Genomic DNA, 19,861 nt, shown 5'->3' with positions numbered 1-19,861 from the left:
AATGTGGACAAGTTTGCCACAAACTTTCCGTAATAGTTCAGGAGCCCCAAAAATGACCTCAGCTCTGAGATATTTGTGGGTGCTGGTGCGTTTACGATTGCTTCCACCTTGCTGTTGGTTGGGTGCAGGCCTTGTGCATCAATCTTGTATCCGAGATACTCCACTGAGTCCTGGAGAAACTCACACTTGCTGCGTTTCATTCTCACTCCGTATTTCTCCAGTCTTGACATCACTTTGTCCAGCACTACAAGGTGCTCTCCAATGGTTGGTGCTGACACGAGGATGTCGTCCATGAAGCACACAACGTTGTCTATACCGTCCAAGATCTGATCCATTGTGTGTTGGAATATCGCTGGAGCTGTCGAGATTCCATAGGCCAAGCGATTGAATCTGAATAGCCCCTTGTGTGTATTGATGGTCAGATAATGTTCTGACTCCGGATCCAGCTTCAGTTGCTGATAAGCGAATGCCAGGTCCAGCTTACTGAAAACCTTCCCACCAGCTAGAGTGGCAAACAGATCTTCAGCGTTTGGTAGTGGATATTCCTCTGGTAGTATGCAGCGATTTACTGTGACCTTGTAGTCACCGTAGAGACTGACGAAGAGTGTACAGACTGCGCAAAAAACAAAGCAGAGCTCATGCCTTTCAAGCAACTTTTATCAAATCATCATTAGAGTCGCATCATTCAGCCTTAAAATGTATTAAAAATCCAAACATACATCCCAGCGTTTGTAGAACAACTAAAGTTACATTAATAACAAAAAAATAAGCATATAGGAATACATATTTCTTTGTTAACCGCTCAACAGAATATTTGCGTGTGCACTCCCTCAAATCGTTTGGAGAAAATATCCTGTCTATTTTATTCAGCTTTGTTCAATTGTATTCTTAATATTATAAAATAATATTAAATAATGCCACAGAATTCTAAGCAAGTCTGTTAAATTAACTAGTGTAGCCCACAGCCATTTTGGCATAGCCAGATCAGGAACTAATTAAGGACAACTCAGAGTATGCTATTCATTCTTCTGAAATAGATTACATTTTCTTCATATCATGTTTCTTTAGACCTGTCTAAAATAAATAATGGATTCATTGCGAAGGTGTAGGCTATATTACATGGATTTATTAGACTTTTTAAAATGTAGATGTTACAAAGGTCTGCATCAGTTGCTTGTAGGCTTAGGGTAATGTATGAAAATGTCCATTTGCCCATTGTTTTGACTACCATGGCTAGAAGAGATCTCATGACTTTAAAAGAGGGGTTTGTGGTGGCCCAACACCCTATTAGGACACTTTATGTTGGTGTTTCCTTTATTTTGGCAGTTACCTGTACATTGGCCATGTTGTGTTGCCTGATTTAACCTCATATTCATATGTATGAATGCTTAGGATGTCAATGTATAATAGTGTGAAAGTGTTTAATGAACAGTTTGTCTGTTTTTCTTTTTGCCGTAGGCCTTCTGCGTGTACCATCTTCATCTCCATTATCTTCAATCCTACACTTGCATGACCTGTGCTGTCTAGGCTAGAAGGCGTCGGCTCCCTGTTCTATTGTGTCCTTTGACAATGTCAAATGTGCCTTCATCTAGATATGCTGCTGCAATATCAGCCCTTTCCCTCAGTTTACCTGCTGTTAACTCCAACCCACCGCTTACCCCCAAATCATCCCTTACCCTCAAATCCCTGACCCCTAAACCACTAGTTGACCCTACCCCCAAACCACCCCTTACCATCAAACTATCATCATATCCCCCTTCACCTGAGATTTTCGGGTCAGATGATGAGGAACAGGAGAATCCATCTGAATACTGTATAGGTACTTCACCAGTGTGCCAAATATCACCAAACAACAATACAATAATGTGTGGTAGGAGTTTTTATACAGTTTATTGTTGATCGGAAAGAGGTTTCAATGTTCATTGTAGGTGGCTACTACCCGGTGGAAATTGGAGCAATATTCATTGACCGTTACCAGGTGGTGAAGAAGTTGGGATGGGGCCACTTCTCCACTGTGTGGCTAGGCTGGGACATTGAGTAAGTATAATAGTTACAGTATACTGATAACATTGTTTTTGTTATTGATTGACCTTCGGTTTCATATTGTGATTATGACAGTTAAAGCAAGTGATTCACATTTTTTATTTGTATGAGCAGGAAGAGGCGTTTTGTGGCTCTGAAGGTGGTAAAGAGTGCTCCAACCTTCACAGAGACTGGTTTGGATGAGATCAAGCTTCTGAAATGTGTTAGTATTGTATACCCATGTTCAACCTTTTATTCTCTGCTACATAGGCTTAATCAGTCTACCTTGCTTGTTCATCAACCAGTGCCAAGCTTATTAGGAAATATTGCCTTTTATTTGTAGCACAATGGTGATAATGAAAAGTCACATGTTTACTCCCCAGTTATGTCCTGTTATCAATTGCATTTAGGTAAGGGACAGTGACCCATCTGACCCTAAACGAGACACTGTTGTGCAACTTATCGATGACTTCAAGGTCTCTGGAGTCAATGGGGAGCGTATCCTTTTAAAAGTCATCCACGTGTTATCATTTTACCCAGGATCTATTTCTCATACAGTATGTGTCGTATGTTAACTTGCACATTTGAGTGAAAGGGTTTCTCCTTAATTCAGCTATGTGTCAGATGTATGCATGGTTCTTGAAGTGCTGGGTCACCAACTGCTGAAGTGGATCATCAAATGCCCTGCATCACCCCTGCCCTGCGTTAAGAGCATCCTCAGACAGGTGGTGTCTTTCCCCTGTCATCTCCAAATCCTGTCTCTACCGTTTTATCATCCAGAGCAGCTTTTGTGAACGGATGATCTCCTTTGTGTGTTCCCTGGTGTCATGTAGCCACACTATATCACCATTGTTGTCTCATATCACAGGTTCTCCAGGGCACAGGTTCTCCAGATTACTTGCACACTAAATGCAAGATTATCCACACAGACATCAAGCCAGAGAACATCCTTTTGAGAGTGGATGATGTTTACGTCCAGGAGCTGGCAGCCGACACCAACCTACAGGAGCTGCCAGTTTCTCCTGCTCCCACAAGCTGTTCAGGTTAGGATTGCTCTTTATTCCAAGTTGGCATACATGTGTCATTAAGTACAATTCCCTCTGTTTTTTTTAAACTTATTTTATTTTTAGGGAAATGGAAAAGATTTGTTACGGAGAGATAGAGATGCAATAACAATGCTGAATATTAGGCGCCGAAGTATAATATTACCTAATGTTATTATTTTTGTTCTCTATGATTTGATTTCATGCTCTCTTGTGCCTTGCTGATCTCTTCATCTACTACTGATGCCAGAAAATACCAGTCTAAGAGAGAAGCAGGTATGGCAATCAACTCTTTGTCTTGTCTCAAATCATGAACCAACCATATTGCTACAAAGGGGGAAACATAGTTTCTGGTAATCTTTTGATGACCTCATCTGTCACCTATGTCTCTCTGACCCCTCCTATCATAATTTGGGTATTAGATTGTGTCAAACCTGTTGGGGAAGTTGACTGTGGCTTTCCAGACTCTTGGGGTTTGGGTAAGATGGCCTTGGCATTGTGAGTGTGTGCTGATTCACTGCATCTTGGCCCTAGGAAGGTTATTCTGGAGGAAAGCATTGATCTGTGAATCTGGCTGTTGTCAATAGTTACAGTATTGTTTCAGGTTTTATACTCATTCAACCATTAAAACAGCAGTTGTGTGTGTGTGTGTGTGTGTGTGTGTGTGTGTGTGTGTGTGTGTGTGTGTGTGTGTGTGTGTGTGTGTGTGTGTGTGTTATAACAAATGTTTATTAATCATTAACTTGCACATGAACAGCATTTCTGAATGAAGATGCATAGTTTACTAATTGCTATTTATATTCATTCAGTATGTATAACTATACCTTTGTGTTTGTAGTGAAATTGTTCACCTTGATCAATTCATTTGAAAATTAGCATGCACTGCATGAAAAAGGGATTTGTGGTACTAATATTTAAAGAAATGTACCTTATTTGCAGAGATTGGTTTAAAATATTTTTAACCCTGTTGCATGCTGCAAAATGAGAGACGTCTCATTTTAAGTTTCCCAACAAAGTCCTGTGCCTGTGCTCATAGACCGGGAAGGTTTCCAGGATCCCGAGGGCCAGGTTGTCGAGAAAGGAGAACAAACATCAACAGCCGCAGCAGGGCGAGGACACTTTAGTTGACCGTCAGAAGAGGGCAAAACCTCATGTGTCATTCTCCAATATCACCACTCCCTGTAGTACTCCCAATTCCACCTCTCCCCCTAAGCCTTCAGGTCCTGTGCGTACTACTTGGAGACGGAACCTGCTGCATGAAGAAGCAATGGGCTCTGACAGCAAGGAGTCAATCTCGTCACCGATAGAAGATGCACCATCATTGACTACAATGTCTCACTGCTCTAGACAATCTACATTGTTGCATCATTCTACCCAGAGAGACAACCAGCCCTCATCATCATCACATGGTCAGTCTTGATCTGGAGCCGGCTGTATAGAGTATATTGTCACAGCATATTTCCGTGTAGTATATGTCAGAATACCTGTCCAGTGTTTCAATTGAACTTTTATGATTTGCATTATAGTTTTTCATGCATATGCGGATGATTAAGTTTAATTATACTAAGTGTACAAAACATTAGGAACACCTTCCTAATATTGAGTTGCAATGACTTTTGCCCTCATAACAGCCTTAATTCTTTGGGGCATGGACTCTACAAGGTTTTCAAGCATTTCACAGGGATGCTGGCCCATGTTGACTCCAATGCTTCCCACAGTTGTGTCAAGTTGGCTGGCTGTCCTTTGGGTGGTGGACCATTCTTGATACACACAGGGAAACTTGAGCACGTTTTTGCCCATTCACCAACTGAATGGCACACAAACACAATCCATGTCTCAATCGTCTCAAGGATTATAAATCTTTCTTTAACCTCTCTCCTCCCCTTCATCTACACTGATTGAAGTAGATTTCACAGGTGACATTAATAAGGGATCATAGCTTTCACATGGATTCACCTGGTCAGTCTATCTATGTCATGGAAAGAGCAGGTGTTCCTAATGTTTTGTATGCTCAGTGTATATGAATGATATTTATGTTGTAATACATTATACATAGCATCCATTTTACACCAGAGCACTCACGGCGCATCCATCATCCATAATATCTATCTGCGCCATCTGTCTTGTATTTTGTTTCAGGGTTCAGTGAAACAGATATGTTGGTGAATCTTCTGAAGCCACAGAATGCTGATGAAATCAGCATCAAGATTGCAGATCTGGGCAACGCCTGCTGGGTGGTGAGATACTATCTGACAGATATTATGTATATGAATGAATACAGTACCAGTCGAAAGTTTGGACACACCTACTCATTCCAGGGTTTTTCTTAACTTTTAAAAACTATTTTCTACATTGTAGAATAATAGTGAAGACATCAAAACTATGAAATAACACATATGTAATCATGTATTAACCAAAAAAGTGTTAAATAATTCAAAATCAAAATATATTTTATATTTGAGATTCTTCAAAGTAGCAACCCTTTGCCTTGATGACAGCTCTGCACACTCTTGGCATTATCTCAACCAGCTTCACCTGGAATACTTTTCCAACAGTCTTGAAGGAGTTCCCACATATGCTGAACTCATCCCAAACCATCTCAATTGGGTTGAGGTTGGGTGATTGTGGAGGCCAGGTCTTCTGATGCAGCATCACTCTCCTTATTGGTCAAATAGCCCTTACACAGCCTGGAGGTGTGTTGGGTCATTGTCCTGTTGAAAAACAAATGATAGTCCCACGAAGCGCAAACCCGATGGGATGGCGTATTGCTGCAGAATGCTGAGGTAGCCATGCTAGTTAAGTATGCCTTGAATTCAAAATAAATCACAGACAGTGTCACCAGCAAAGCACCCCCACACCATCACAATAAATCACTGACAGTGTCACCAGCAAAGCAACCCCACACCATAACACCTCCTCCATACTTCACGGTGGGAACCACACATGCAGAGATCATCCGTTCACCTACTCTGTGTCCCACAAAGACTGGAATCAAAAATCTCCAATTTGGACTCATCAGACCAAAGGACAGATTTCCACTGGTCTAATGTCCGTTGCTCATTTTACTTAGCCCAAGCAAGTCTCTTATTGTTATTGGTGTGCTTTAGTAGTGGTTTCTTTGTAGCAATTTGACCACGAAGGCCTGATTCACGCAGTCTCCTCTGAGAACAGTTGATGTTGAGATGTCTGTTACTTGAACTCTGTGAAGCATTTATTTGGGCTGCAATTTCTGAGGCTGGTAACTCTAAATCTAATGAACTTATCCTCTGCAGCAGAGGTAACTTTGGGTCTTCCTTTCTTGTGGAGGTCTTCATGAGAGCCAGTTTCATCATAGCGCTTGATGGTTTTTGCGACTGCACTTGAAGAAACTTTCAAAGTTCTTGACATTTTCCAAATTGACTGACCTTCATGCCTTAAAGTAATGATGGACCGTCATTTCTCTTTGCTTATTTGAGCTGTTCTTGCCATAAAATGGACTTGGTCTTTCACCAAATAGGGCTATCTTCTATATACCAACCCGACCTTGTCACAACACCACTGATTGGCTCAAACGCATTAAGAAGGAAAGAAATTCCACAAATGAACTTTTAACTTTTAAGGCACACCTGTTAATTGAAATGCATTCCAGGTGACTACCTTATGAAGCTGGTTGACAGAATGCCAAGAGTGTGCAAAGCTGTCATCAAGGCAAAGGGTGGCTGCTTTGAATATTCTCAAATATAAAATATATTTGTTTAACACTTTTTTGGTTACTACATGATTCCATATGTGTTATTTCATAGTTTTGATGTCTTCACTATTATTCTACAATGTAGAAAATAGTGAAAATAAAGAAAAACCCTAGAATGAGAAGGTTTGTCCAAACTTTGGACTGGTACTGTATAGGTATTAAATATGGTACCTTAGATGACAAAATACATTAATATAACATTCAACAGGCTAATATCAAGTAATTGCTCATAGTATGGAGGGCTAATTCTTCATGTCTGGTCTCCAGTACAAACACTTCACAGAGGACATCCAGACCTGTCAGTACCGCTCTGTGGAGGTCCTGATTGGGGCTGACTATGGCACTCCTGCAGACATCTGGAGCACAGCCTGCATGGTGAGAACCCAGGAGCACCACATCCACCCTTATATCTATAATATCTATTACTAAGAACTCTAACATTTCCATACAGGCATTTGAGCTGGCCACTGGGGAATATCTGTTTGAACCCCATTCAGGGGACAACTTCTCTCGAGAGGAAGGTAAGCCTTGTTCTTTCTCCTCTCTGTCCTGTGTTTTTCCTGGTGATTGGTCTTGCTCATAAAAAAAAGAAAGAAAATAAATGCTATAATATTTATTTCACTAGCATAGTCCAATGTCTCCTTTCAGATCACATTGCTCACATAATTGAGTTGCTGGGACCCCTTCCATCCCAGTTTGCCCTCTCAGGGAGAAACTCCAGGCGATATTTCAATCACAAAGGTATATCTATTCACAATGACTTGTGAAATTTTGTATACACAAATGGTTTCTTGTAGCATATGATTCATATTTATGTGAAAGAGCACCCTTATTTTAATTTCACCCACACAATGACTATCAAATTCCTTTTACATATCCTGTTCAGTCAATACTTAGTGTAATTATGTAAGACTCTTTCCCTTGTTTGCTAACAGGGCATCTGCGGCGCATCTCAAGGCTGAAGCCGTGGAGTTTGTGTGAGATCCTGCTGGATAAATACGAGTGGCCACGGGAGCAGGCAGTCCAGTTCAGTGCCTTCCTCCTCACCATGCTGGAGCCCCTCCCAGAGAAGAGAGCCACCGCTGCCCAGTGTCTAAAACATCCCTGGATCTCCTCATAGACATCATACCTAGTGTTATCTAGTGGTGGCTCTATCTACCATGTTACCTAGTGTCTGAACCCCTCTGGTATCCTCATGGACACAGAGTCGCCACCACTGCCCAGTGTCTGAACCACCCTGGATTACATCATAGACAGCCGTCTCACCGAGGCCACAGAGGTTACACAGGTGAAGTCCCTTAATATGATGATGATTTCAACGGAAAATCCACCAATTTTAAACCTCATGTCATTATCTCAAGCACAATACCAGTGTCTACATATGTGAAATATGTGTATTTCTACTTTTTGTAGAACAAAATATAAATTTAAAAAGTTAAACCCGATGACATCATCAAAAGTTAAAACATTTTTTTTTTAAATGTGATTTTCTAACACTGTGAGATACCCGGCTACGTGGGGAGCAAGAAAATACCCTCCCTCTGACTAGAAACTTGTTGCAGGTTTAGAAAATCAGTTTCTCTTACTTTTAATCCTACCCTGTGATGTCACAGAGAAGTCTTTTTTAGGACCTTATCTGTTTAACCACAGATCATAGAAACGTGCTGTTTTCACATACCGTATGTAGACACTAGTTTGGTGCTGGTGATAATTATGAGGTTGAAAAGTGGCAGAATTGCCATTTAAGTGTGTGTGGGGGGGGGGGGGTGTTATTTTTTTTAGCAATTGTTATTTTTTTCGGCTTTTCTGCATTTCTGCATGTGCTATTTTTCTGTTTGCTCTGGGAGAGAAATCAATTATTGATGTGTAGAAAATAACTTTTGATATGGAGAAATGACATGATGACGAAACAAATCGAGTTTATGTAAAACTGTCACTGTTTAATTTTACAGCTCTCTTTAGATATTCATTTGATATTCCACATTATTTCTGATGTGATGGCCTGTGTTCAGATTATTCAAATTTGAGCACATCAATGACCAAAATCATAAAGAAGGCAAGACTTACTGGAATACTGCCTTTTCAAAAGGACACTGGGAAAATTACTTTTGTTTTTATCTTTCTTTGAATAAATGTTATTTGTTTATACAAGGCTTTCATTATCTACCGCGTTTCTTAAAATAATGAATAGAAATCGGGTTAGAATTAGACGTTGTGTTAATTTAGCCAATTCATGCATGAATTCATAATACTCTGATTCACCTGACTCCTGTTATGAGACCTCGTGGAATGACAGAGAAGGAGTGGCTTCAAAGGGGATTAGGATACTGATGAGTAGGGTTCAAAACTACAGCCCGGTCACCCAGTCCATGCAAGGTAAGCCATACCTCCCCTCCTTTCATTGCTTCCTTCTGTGTTGTCCCTTATGATCTAACTTATGTGTGGGTAGGCTGTGAGTGTGTTGATGACTGAAAGTGGGCTTTCTCTAGTGAGACCTCCACATCCCACTGGGCACACACTGGTTGATTCAACGTTGTTTCCACATGTCAATGAAATGATGTCGAACCAACGTGGACCAGATGGTAAATTGACGTCCGTGCCCAGTTGGATTCCCTCTCTGTTCACACTAAGGGTTAGCTATAATTCAGCAGCGGAAAGAGAGGGGGAGGGTTGGCAAGTAGGGAGGGGTTAGTCTCGTGAAAATGTGCGCTGGTGTGTGAGACGAACTGTGCTGGAAGGTGTGAAACAGTTTTATGGCGAGAGAGGTGGCATCAAGAAGGAGAAGTGTAAGTGAAGAAAAGGAAGAATATATCCATCCTGATTGGAGACTGACAAGCTTCAGATGTAAGTATAGCCATGTTATTTTGCCATTGACATGTCTTTAATCTATCTTTGCATGCTGAAATAGTATAGTAAATAGCTGCTACTTTTTGCATGCTTACATTGTTGGTTTCAACTGTGGTTTCATAATAACAATGCAGTAAATTGTCTTCTCCCTTTAAAAAGCTTAAGACTGCAGAGCATTCTGAAGTTTGACTGACTGAATTGTGTAGATTTCAATGGAACTGTTTAGATTCCATAATGACATCAGTGGGGATTGGGTTAAATATGTGTGGCATGCTTTTTCTATCATCTGATTCGCATGCCCCTCTTCTCCTCATGATGTCTTGGAACGATCTTCAGAGTTGTTTTATTGAGCTCTCTCTCTCTGTACACTGCAGTTTATAATCGTTTAGTATAAGCGGATGCTAATATTTTGTCTTTATACATTTTATTTTGTCTTTATACATCTCAAGCACCTTGAGGGTGTAATGCCCACTGGAATATGCTACAGTTAATCCGCTTCATCAAACAATTTACTGTATATTTGCCATCAAATTAAGGCACTCTCTCAAAGCGCCTGACTACATTTCCAGAAGCTTTTATGTATGTAGCTACAGTACACGTGTAAGAAAGCCTAAGTAAAGATGGTCTCAGCCCAAGTGCCATGGGTTTTGTCTCACAGCTTGACCTGTTCTGCCCGTTGCTATGCAACACAAAGCCCATCTCGAGGCATTACCTCCGCTCAGCCTCTCCTGGGCTTATAGACATGAGTTGCATTCTCTATGAAAGGTTCAAGAGTCCACCCCCCCGCCCCCCGCCTCCATGCATGCAAATAATTTGTTTTGTAGTGGATTTCGGCTTAGTTCTTATCCCCTTTTTGCACTTTTCTCAACTCAACCACCATGTTTCAGAGGTGTTTTTGATTTTCAATATGAGCGCTAGGTTGTTGACTGTCTTTCCTTCATGAATAGACACTTGTTGTATTTGTTGTTACTTTGTCATAGTCCAGTGTGATTTAGTTAGTATTATTTTGAAACACATGGACACATGAATGTATTTGTTGATACTATTAGTATAAAGTGCCAATCATGAAATACATTTCCCCTTGATGAGAGATGATGAGAGTGATGGAGAGTAATGAGTGGATATGACAACAGTGGTTGAATGATAATGAGAGGAGGATATGTTTGAGTGTCACCTGCTGCATAGTAAATACCCATTTCATTAGCCTAGTACAAAAGGAGGAATGAAAGGAGAGATACAAGATCAGATGGACGTGGGCATTGATTTCCATAAGTATTCATTTCATTATGATCACACAGATTTCTTGTTGTTTATAAGAGGACATACTGTATTGCAAAATCTTTTAAAACGGGCACAGTGTGTCTATGGTTATTTATTTGTTTATCCGTCTTCACAACTAAATTAGAAATAGTTTATATTACAGTGAATTCATTTTCATGACAGCCATCTTTGTGTGTCCTAGGATGTTGCTGAGCCTTCTTTCTGGTTTGATCATGGGAGCGGCTGTCCTCTTTGTTCTTTACCGCTGGGTGATCCCCACGGCTGTGCAGTATCATGGAGGACTGGCACTACTGTGGCATGATGTCATCGTGGAGCGTGCACTGGACACCTTGACCCGGACTTCACGTCCTCAAGTGAGCTCTCTAAACAGATGTATAGTTTAGTCTTTGGTGTTCACCATTGTTACTCTAGTATTGTGATTCTTCCAGAGACCTGCCATGAAAGGTATTACGACAGTGTTTCCCTTTGAGAGTTTTCCGAGTGAAATGACAGTGTGTGTGTCATCCCTTTAATGCAAACAACGCAGTTATCACAACATATAAGTTGTAATATGTTGGTTTTTTTTGGGGGGGGGGTGGTTTACCCATGCACTGCTACTGATTTTTGCATGAGTTAATATTAAATCTATATGAGAGGTTATAGACCTACAGTACCAGTCAAAAGTTTGCACACTCTTAGCATTCTCTCAACCAGCTTCATGAGGTAGTCACCTGTAATGAATTTGAATTAACAGGTGTGCCTTGATAAAAGTTTATTTGTGGAATTTCTTTCCTACATGCATTTGAACCAATCAGTTGTGCTGTGACAGGGTAGGGGTAGTATACAGAAGATAGACATATTTAGTAAAAGACCAAGTCCGTATTATGGCAAGAACAGCTCAAATAAGCAAAGAGAAACGACAGTCCATCATTACTTTAAGACATGAAGGTCAGTCAATCCAGAAAATTTCAAGAACTTTGAACATTTCTTCAAGTGTAGTCGCAAAAACCATCAAGTGCTATGAGGAAACTGGCTCCCATGAAGACCGCCACAGGAAAGGAAGACCCAGAGTTACCTCTGCTGCAGAGGATAAGTTGATTAGAGTTAACTGCACCTCAGATTGCTGTCCAAATAAATGCTTTACAGAGTTCAAGTAACAGACACATCTCAACATCAACTGTTCAGAGGAGACTGCGTGAATCAGGCCTTCATGGTTTAATTGCTGCAAAGAAAGAACTACTATAGGACACCAATAAGAAGAATAGACTTGCTTGGGCTAAGAAACACGAGCAATGGACATAAGACCAGTGGAAATCTGTCCTTTGGTCTGACGAGTCCAAATTTGAGATATTTGGTTCCAATCACTGTGTCTTGTTGAGACGCAGGGTAGGTGAACAGATGATCTCCGCATGTGTGGTTCCCACCGTGAAGCATGGAGGAGGAAGTGTGATGGTGTGGGGGTGCTTTGCTGGTGACACTGTCGTGATTTATTTAGAATTCAAGGAACACTTAACCAGCATGCCAAGAGTGTGCAAAGCTGTCTTCAAGGCAAAGGGTGGCTACTTTGAAGAAACTAAAATCTAAAATATATTTTAATTTGTTTAATACTTTTTTGGTTACTAACACATGATTCCATGTGTTATTTCATAGTTTCGATGTCTTCACTATTATTCTACAATGTAGAAAATAGTAAAAATAAAGAAAAACCCTTGAATGAGCAGGTGTGTCCAAACTTTTGACTGGTACTGTATGTATATATATATATATATATATATATATATATATATATATATATATATATATATATATATATATATATATATATATATATATATATATATATATATATATAGTCAAGTGCCGCAAAGAAGGACATGGGCAAATTACAGTTGGCCCAGAACAGAGCAGCACAGCTGGCCCTTAAATGTACACAGAGGGCTGATATCAAGAACATGCATGTCAATCTCTCCTGGCTCAAAGTAGACGAGAGATTAACTGCATCACTACTTGTCTTTGTCAGAAGTATTGACATGTTGAAAGCACCCAACTGTCTGTTCAAACATCTAATAAACAGCTCAGACACCCATACATGCCCCATAAGACATGCCACCTGGGGTCTCTTCACAGTCCCTAAGTCCAGAACAGAGGCTGGGAAACGTACTGTACTATAGAGCCATAATTACATGTCACTCTCTTCCACATCAGGTTACTGAAGCTGGCAGTAAATTCAGATTTAAAAAAATTATAAAACATAGCGGACTGTGAAGAGACACGTGCACACACCCATTGCCACGCATGCACGCACACACACCCACACATTGTATTTGTGATATTGTATTGTTGTAATGTTGTACATGTTATATTGTACATTTGTTATGGTGGACCAGTGTAAATGTGTATAGTGCACAATGTATTGTGTGATGTGTTGTTTTATTTATGATGTAGAGTAGACTATTGTTTTGTTGTGATGTGTCGTTTTATTCTTGTTTGGACGCCAGGAAGAGAAGCAGCTGCCTTGGCAGCAGCTAATTTGGATCCTAATAAAATAGTAAATACTAAATGTAATGTAGGCATCATCATAGGTACAATACCATCCGTAATTTTTCCCTCTGAAATATCTAGCGTATTCTGAAGGCAGTGCAGAGGAAAGCCACTGTAGGAGACCCCCAGAGTGTGATCACAGCCATCGACCACTTCTGCAGACATAGAGAATGGGCCATGAATGTGGGGGATGAGAAAGGTACTCTACATGTGCTTTGAATGGGTTATTAATAATAATAATAAATGCCATTTAGCAGACACTTTTATCCAAAGTGACTTAGTCATGTGTGCATACATTTTATAATCGGGTGGCCTCAGATAACCAGCTAAATGAGAATAAAAGTCTTTAATTGATCTTTATCCTATCATCAGTCTGCCTGGTATTTAAAACCTAAATAATAAATATACAGTGGGGAGAACAAGTATTTGATACACTGACGATTTTGCAGGTTTTCCTACTTACAAAGCTTGTAGAGGTTTTATCATAGGTACACTTCAACTGTGAGAGACGGAATCTGAAAACAAAAATCCAGAAAATCACATTGTATGATTTTTAAGTAATTAATGTGCATTTTATTGCATGACATAAGCATTTGATCACCTACCAACCAGGAAGAATTCCGGCTCTCACAGACCTGTTAGTTTTTCTTTAAGAAGCCCTCCTGTTCTCCACTCATTACCTGTATTAACTGCACCTGTTTGAACTCGTTACCTGTATAAAAGACACCTGTCCACACACTCAATCAAACAGACTCCAACCTCTCCACAATGGCCAAGACCAGAGAGCTGTGTAAGGACATCAGGGATAAAATTGTAGACCTGCACAAGGCTGGGATGGGCTACAGGACAATAGGCAAGCAGCTTGGTGAGAAGGCAACAACTGTTGGCGCAATTATTAGAAAATGGAAGAAGTTCAAGATGACGGTCAATCACCCTCAGTCTGGGGCTCCATGCAAGATCTCACCTCGTGGGGCATCAATGATCATGAGGAAGGTGAGGGATCAGCCCAGAACTACACGGCAGGACCTGGTCAATGACCTGAAGAGAGCTGGGACCACAGTCTCAAAGAACCATTAGTAACACACTACGCCGTCATGGATTAAAATCCTGCAGCGCAGGCAAGGTCCCCCTGCTCAAGCCAGCGCATGTCCAGGCCTGTCTGAAGTTTGCCAATGACCATCTGGATGATCCAGAGGAGGAATGGGAGAAGGTCATGTGGTCTGATGAGAGAAAAATAGAGCTTTTTGGTCTAAACTCCACTCGCCATGTTTGGAGGAAGAAGAAGGATGAGTACAACCCCAAGAACACCATCCCAACCGTGAAGCATGGAGGGGGAAACATCATTCTTTGGGGATGCTTTTCTGCAAAGGGGACAGGATGACTGCACCGTATTGAGGGGAGGATGGATGGGGCCATGTATCGCAAGATCTTGGCCAACAACCTCCTTCCCTCAGTAAGAGCATTGAAGATGGGTCGTGGCTGAGTCTTCCAGCATGACAACGACCCGAAACACACAGCCAGGGCAACTAAGGAGTGGCTCCGTAAGAAGCATCTCAAGGTCCTGGAATGGCCTAGCCAGTCTCCAGACCTGAACCCAATAGAACATCTTTGGAGGGAGCTGAAAGTCCGTATTGCCCAGCGACAGCCCCGAAACCTGAAGGATCTGGAGAAGGTCTGTATGGAGGAGTGGGCCAAAATCCCTGCTGAAGTGTGTGCAAACCTGGTCAAGAACTACAGGAAACGTATGATCTCTTTAATTGCAAACAAAGGTTTCTGTACCAAATATTAAGTTCTGCTTTTCTGATGTATCAAATACTTATGTCATGCAATAAAATGCAAATTAATTACTTAAAAATCATACAATGTGATTTTCTGGATTTTTGTTTTAGATTCCGTCTCTCACAGTTGAAGTGTACCTATGATAAAAATTACAGACCTCTACATACTTTGTAAGTAGGAAAACCTGCAAAATCGGCAGTGTATCAAATACTTGTTCTCCCCACTGTATATATATATACACACAAACACAGTATATAGTCAATATTTTGTATGTTTATTGTATAGATAGAGGTGAAAGGTAGGGGAGAGTGCTGAAAGAGCAGTCGGATTGAATTAACCCATGTTGCAGCCGTATATACAGGATGTGTTCTTAGACCTCTAGACCACCCCAGGCCACATGTCTGCCTGGTCTTGACTGTGTCCACATCTTTGTGTGTGTGTCTATTTATTGTGTGTTCATTACAGGCTCCATTCTGGACTCGGTGGTCAATGAAGTGAGTCCAGTCACTGTCTTGGAGTTAGGCACTTACTGTGGCTACTCAACAGTACGCATAGCCCGCCTATTACCCCCTGGAGCCTGTGTCATTACCTTGGAGTTCAACCCAGATTATGCTGCCATTGCTCGTCAAGTCATCAAATGGTCAGGACTGGAAGATAAGGTAAAAGGAGATTAGGATAGATTAATATAATTACATCTGATAATGAACGTGATGTACATTCATGTAAATATGGGTGGGTAGTAGATGTTAAAAGATACGGGTCAGTTGTAACTCAGGAGCTTAGATGAGATCTCATTACTGTTGTCCAGGTGCAGCTAGTGGAGGGAGCCTCAGGAGACTGGATCCCTTGGATGAAGGAGCATTTCGGGGTCCAGGCGTTTGACTTAGTTTTCCTGGACCACTGGAAAGAGCGCTACCTTCCTGACACAAAACTGCTGGAGGTAAGTAAGAGAACTAGTCTGATCATCCTGTGATTATAGTGAAGCATTGATAGTCCTACATTCTTACACCGATATGAATAATCAAAACACAAAACACACGTCATTCTCTCTTTTCTCCCTCTTTCTCCCATTCTTCCAACACTATCTCTTCCCATCTCCCTCTCTTTCTCCCATTCTTCCAACACTATCTCTTCCCATCTCCCTCTCTTTCTCCCATTCTTCCAACACTATCTCTTCCCATCTCCCTCTCTTTCTCCCATTCTTCCAACACTATCTCTTCCCATCTCCCTCTCTTTCTCCCATTCTTCCAACACTATCTCTTCCCATCTCCCTCTCTTTCTCCCATTCTTCCAACACTATCTCTTCCCATCTCCCTCTCTTTCTCCCATTCTTCCAACACTATCTCTTCCCATCTCCCTCTCTTTCTCCCATTCTTCCAACACTATCTCTTCCCATCTCCCTCTCTTTCTCCCATTCTTCCAACACTATCTCTTCCCATCTCCCTCTCTTTCTCCCATTCTTCCAACACTATCTCTTCCCATCTCCCTCTCTTTCTCCCATTCTTCCAACACTATCTCTTCCCATCTCCCTCTCTTTCTCCCATTCTTCCAACACTATCTCTTCCCATCTCCCTCTCTTTCTCCCATTCTTCCAACACTATCTCTTCCCATCTCCCTCTCTTTCTCCCATTCTTCCAACACTATCTCTTCCCATCTCCCTCTCTTTCTCCCATTCTTCCAACACTATCTCTTCCCATCTCCCTCTCTTTCTCCCATTCTTCCAACACTATCTCTTCCCATCTCCCTCTCTTTCTCCCATTCTTCCAACACTATCTCTTCCCATCTCCCTCTCTCTCTCCCATTCTTCCAACACTATCTCTTCCCATCTCCCTCTCTCTCTCCCATTCTTCCAACACTATCTCTTCCCATCTCCCTCTCTTTCTCCCATTCTTCCAACACTATCTCTTCCCATCTCCCTCTCTCTCTCCCATTCTTCCAACACTATCTCTTCCCATCTCCCTCTCTCTCTCCCATTCTTCCAACACTATCTCTTCCCATCTCCCTCTCTCTCTCCCATTCTTCCAACACTATCTCTTCCCATCTCCCTCTCTTTCTCCCATTCTTCCAACACTATCTCTTCCCATCTCCCTCTCTCTCTCCCATTCTTCCAACACTATCTCTTCCCATCTCCCTCTCTTTCTCCCATTCTTCCAACACTATCTCTTCCCATCTCCCTCTCTCTCTAGGAGTGTGGTCTCATACAGAAAGGCACAGTGCTGCTGGCAGACAATGTAATCTGTCCAGGAACCCCTGACTATCTGGAGTACGTCCGCAACAGCCCTCACTACAACAGCCAGTACTACAGATCCCACCTGGAGTACACCAAAGCAGAGGACGGCTTGGAGAAGTCTGTGTTCTTAGGGTACTAGTCAAACATTGAACCTCTTGTTTTAAAACACTGTAACTCTCTTTGTAATGTATTTTTTGTTTGTTTCTATTCTAAGCGCTGCCTTATATCTGAGTTATGACATACTGTAACTTACTGTGCTAAGCATTTCTTTCCCTGTATAATTTATCTAGAGTAAACCAATATGTCTTTGAAAAGTATTTCTGTGTGTTTTGACTTTGTCACAATGCTATCTAGCTATGCAAATTGTTAAAATGTCAGGTCTTAACAGTTACATTTAGTGCTGTCAGTTTTACCGCCGCCGGATTACGGTAGTGTGATGTCAAACATGGATCTAATACACTAGGTGGCAGTAGTGTGCCTTTTTAGAGATTCCAATCAAACAACTGAAAAGCAGCTTGCAAAGTGGCCCCATCATATCTTCATAGCATGAATAGTCTTCTTTCCGGTATAGGCAGACAGAAAACGGACTAAAATCTTACACCATATCTAGCAACTGTAAATAATGATTTATGTTTTATTATGAATCTGTATCAGGTCTACATTTAGTTATTAAAGATTCTGTGAGAAAGGTCTGTTGCACCAAAATCTTTGATTTGATCAAATCCAATGGGTATCAAACAGATCACAAAAATATCACCTTAAGCCGGGTATTAACAGTACTGATTAATGTGACTGATCCTGGAGATGCTATAGAATATGATTTTGTCTATACTGCAGACACAGTATAGACAGATGCACAGAGAAACAGATGCATCTTTATAATTTGCATGTGATTGTGAATCACTATTGTTTTAGTTGAACATGTTTCAGTTGTTAGAACATGATATTCTACAGGTGTGTATGAGAATGTATTCTCATATCACTGTCTTTCTAATCTCCCCGGCAAAGTGACGGAGTTCCATCATAAAAGGGGGAGGGTACTACATATAGTACAGCTGCATACAAATATAAAGGCTAGTCCACCTAGGGCTTTCTTCACAGCCAGCCGCATGATAATCTCAATCTGTGCCCATTAGTGCACTGAGAGAGAAGAGGGTTCTACACAGAGAGAGGGGCAGTGACATAAACAGAGTGCAAGTGGGAGAGAACTTTAAAGGGATTTGGCAGTGATTTGTAGAATATTGTGCTTTTTCTACTTTTCCGTGATTCAGACGATGCTATACACTAAAGCCTCAAAAGCCAAAATGTTCTATGCTTTTTTGCTAACTAAAACAAATGTTATGTTATTGAAGGATTTGAGTCCATTCCAGTTATTTTTAGAAAATACATATAATATCTGAGATTTTAATGGATTTACTTTTTGCTAAAACAATGAATCTTGCACTGAACATCATCACATATTGAATATGGGAACAGACCTGTTTGGGAGTGTTGGAGTGATGGATGAAATCAAGACTGGTCCAAATGGAATGTTCAGGTAAGCAGTCAATTCTTATATTTATTACACCCATAAACCTCTTTTCAGATTTTAAGTACCTAGGTCACATTTGACTCTTTTATTATATGTGTCATATACATGTTAAGCTTGCTACCCATACTGTGTATTTAACATTTAATCTCTGTGAGGCATATCTCTATTTCAATGCATTGCATCATTTGTGCAAACTTCAGGCCAGTATCCAACGCAGTTTTTTAATTGTTTGCACAATATTGATATGTTGCATCAAATGATAGAATATGATGTATGGTTGGATGATAATCATACAACAAGATAAAACTCTGTTTTGCAAAAAAACATGAACAGATACAACTTTAATTAAACTTACTCGGTGGAACATCATATTTGTAATTTCAATATCTTTAGTCGGATTTGGCTTAAACCAAATCTTTTACATCATATACCAATTTCCAATAGTGTTATAACTGAATTGGATGACACAGTGAAACTGGATAGACAGTCAAACTGAGCTCTAAATATTTCAGTATATATTTATATTATTAGCTTCATATCAGGATGAAATTAATCAGGATAAAACTTGTTCTTTGTGTAACACAAATTTGTATCTTGAACATGCCCCTTAATTATATTTCTCACCCCTATGTTTCCCTTATGTTTCATTAAACCTGAATACTATTATAGAACATGAAAAACATTCATAAAACACATATCTGTCCATGTTAGCCTTTGTGCAATATTTATGAGATGTTATCACCATGCTCTTTGCTGCTCTCTTGGCTGTGTTTTACTTGTCCAACCTTTTCCACGAAGATACCCTTTACTTAGAATACTCTTTGCTGTGGGGTTTGAGTGTGACTATGTTTAAGTCTAGAAGCAGTAGATCTTCTCGG

At 40.6% G+C, this 19,861-nt stretch overlaps 2 protein-coding genes across 3 annotated transcripts; both read left to right on the top strand.

The window, feature by feature from the left end:
* Positions 1-1,554: 1,554 nt before the first annotated feature.
* Positions 1,555-8,937, top strand: LOC129815037 (SRSF protein kinase 3-like). The gene is made up of 13 exons (XM_055868329.1): positions 1,555-1,819; positions 1,929-2,037; positions 2,158-2,245; positions 2,433-2,520; positions 2,647-2,747; positions 2,891-3,065; positions 3,316-3,341; positions 4,102-4,474; positions 5,205-5,302; positions 7,063-7,170; positions 7,247-7,316; positions 7,444-7,536; positions 7,731-8,937. Exons 1-13 carry the CDS (start codon positions 1,570-1,572, stop codon positions 7,913-7,915), a joined length of 1,764 nt encoding a protein of 587 aa, XP_055724304.1. The 5' UTR covers positions 1,555-1,569; the 3' UTR covers positions 7,916-8,937.
* Positions 8,938-9,079: 142 nt separating this feature from the next.
* Positions 9,080-18,140, top strand: LOC129815036 (catechol O-methyltransferase B-like). 2 transcript variants are annotated; one of them, XM_055868328.1, is made up of 6 exons: positions 9,080-9,171; positions 11,105-11,276; positions 13,525-13,642; positions 15,688-15,881; positions 16,031-16,162; positions 17,409-18,140. In XM_055868328.1, exons 2-6 carry the CDS (start codon positions 11,106-11,108, stop codon positions 17,589-17,591), a joined length of 798 nt encoding a protein of 265 aa, XP_055724303.1. In that variant the 5' UTR covers positions 9,080-9,171; position 11,105; the 3' UTR covers positions 17,592-18,140. The 2 variants fall into 2 exon arrangements, with proteins under 2 accessions (XP_055724303.1, XP_055724302.1); XM_055868327.1 differs by lacking the exon at positions 9,080-9,171 and adding an exon at positions 9,185-9,639.
* Positions 18,141-19,861: the final 1,721 nt, after the last annotated feature.

This window comes from Salvelinus fontinalis, chromosome 18 (genome assembly GCF_029448725.1).
Source record: "Salvelinus fontinalis isolate EN_2023a chromosome 18, ASM2944872v1, whole genome shotgun sequence".
In the NCBI taxonomy this organism is placed as follows: domain Eukaryota; kingdom Metazoa; phylum Chordata; class Actinopteri; order Salmoniformes; family Salmonidae; genus Salvelinus; species Salvelinus fontinalis.
This window is presented reverse-complemented; position numbering and strand designations above follow the sequence as displayed.

Bases quoted from the DNA above. Each gene is read 5' to 3' on its own strand.
- LOC129815036 (XM_055868327.1), top strand. The intron at 13,643-15,687 runs GTACTCTACATG...TGTTCATTACAG, and splicing joins GAATGTGGGGGATGAGAAAG to GCTCCATTCTGGACTCGGTG. The intron at 16,163-17,408 runs GTAAGTAAGAGA...CTCTCTCTCTAG, and splicing joins CTGACACAAAACTGCTGGAG to GAGTGTGGTCTCATACAGAA.
- LOC129815037 (XM_055868329.1), top strand. From the start codon at position 1,570: ATGTCAAATGTGCCTTCATCTAGATATGCTGCTGCAATATCAGCCCTT. The intron at 5,303-7,062 runs GTGAGATACTAT...TCTGGTCTCCAG, and splicing joins TGGGCAACGCCTGCTGGGTG to TACAAACACTTCACAGAGGA. The intron at 7,537-7,730 runs GTATATCTATTC...GTTTGCTAACAG, and splicing joins GCGATATTTCAATCACAAAG to GGCATCTGCGGCGCATCTCA.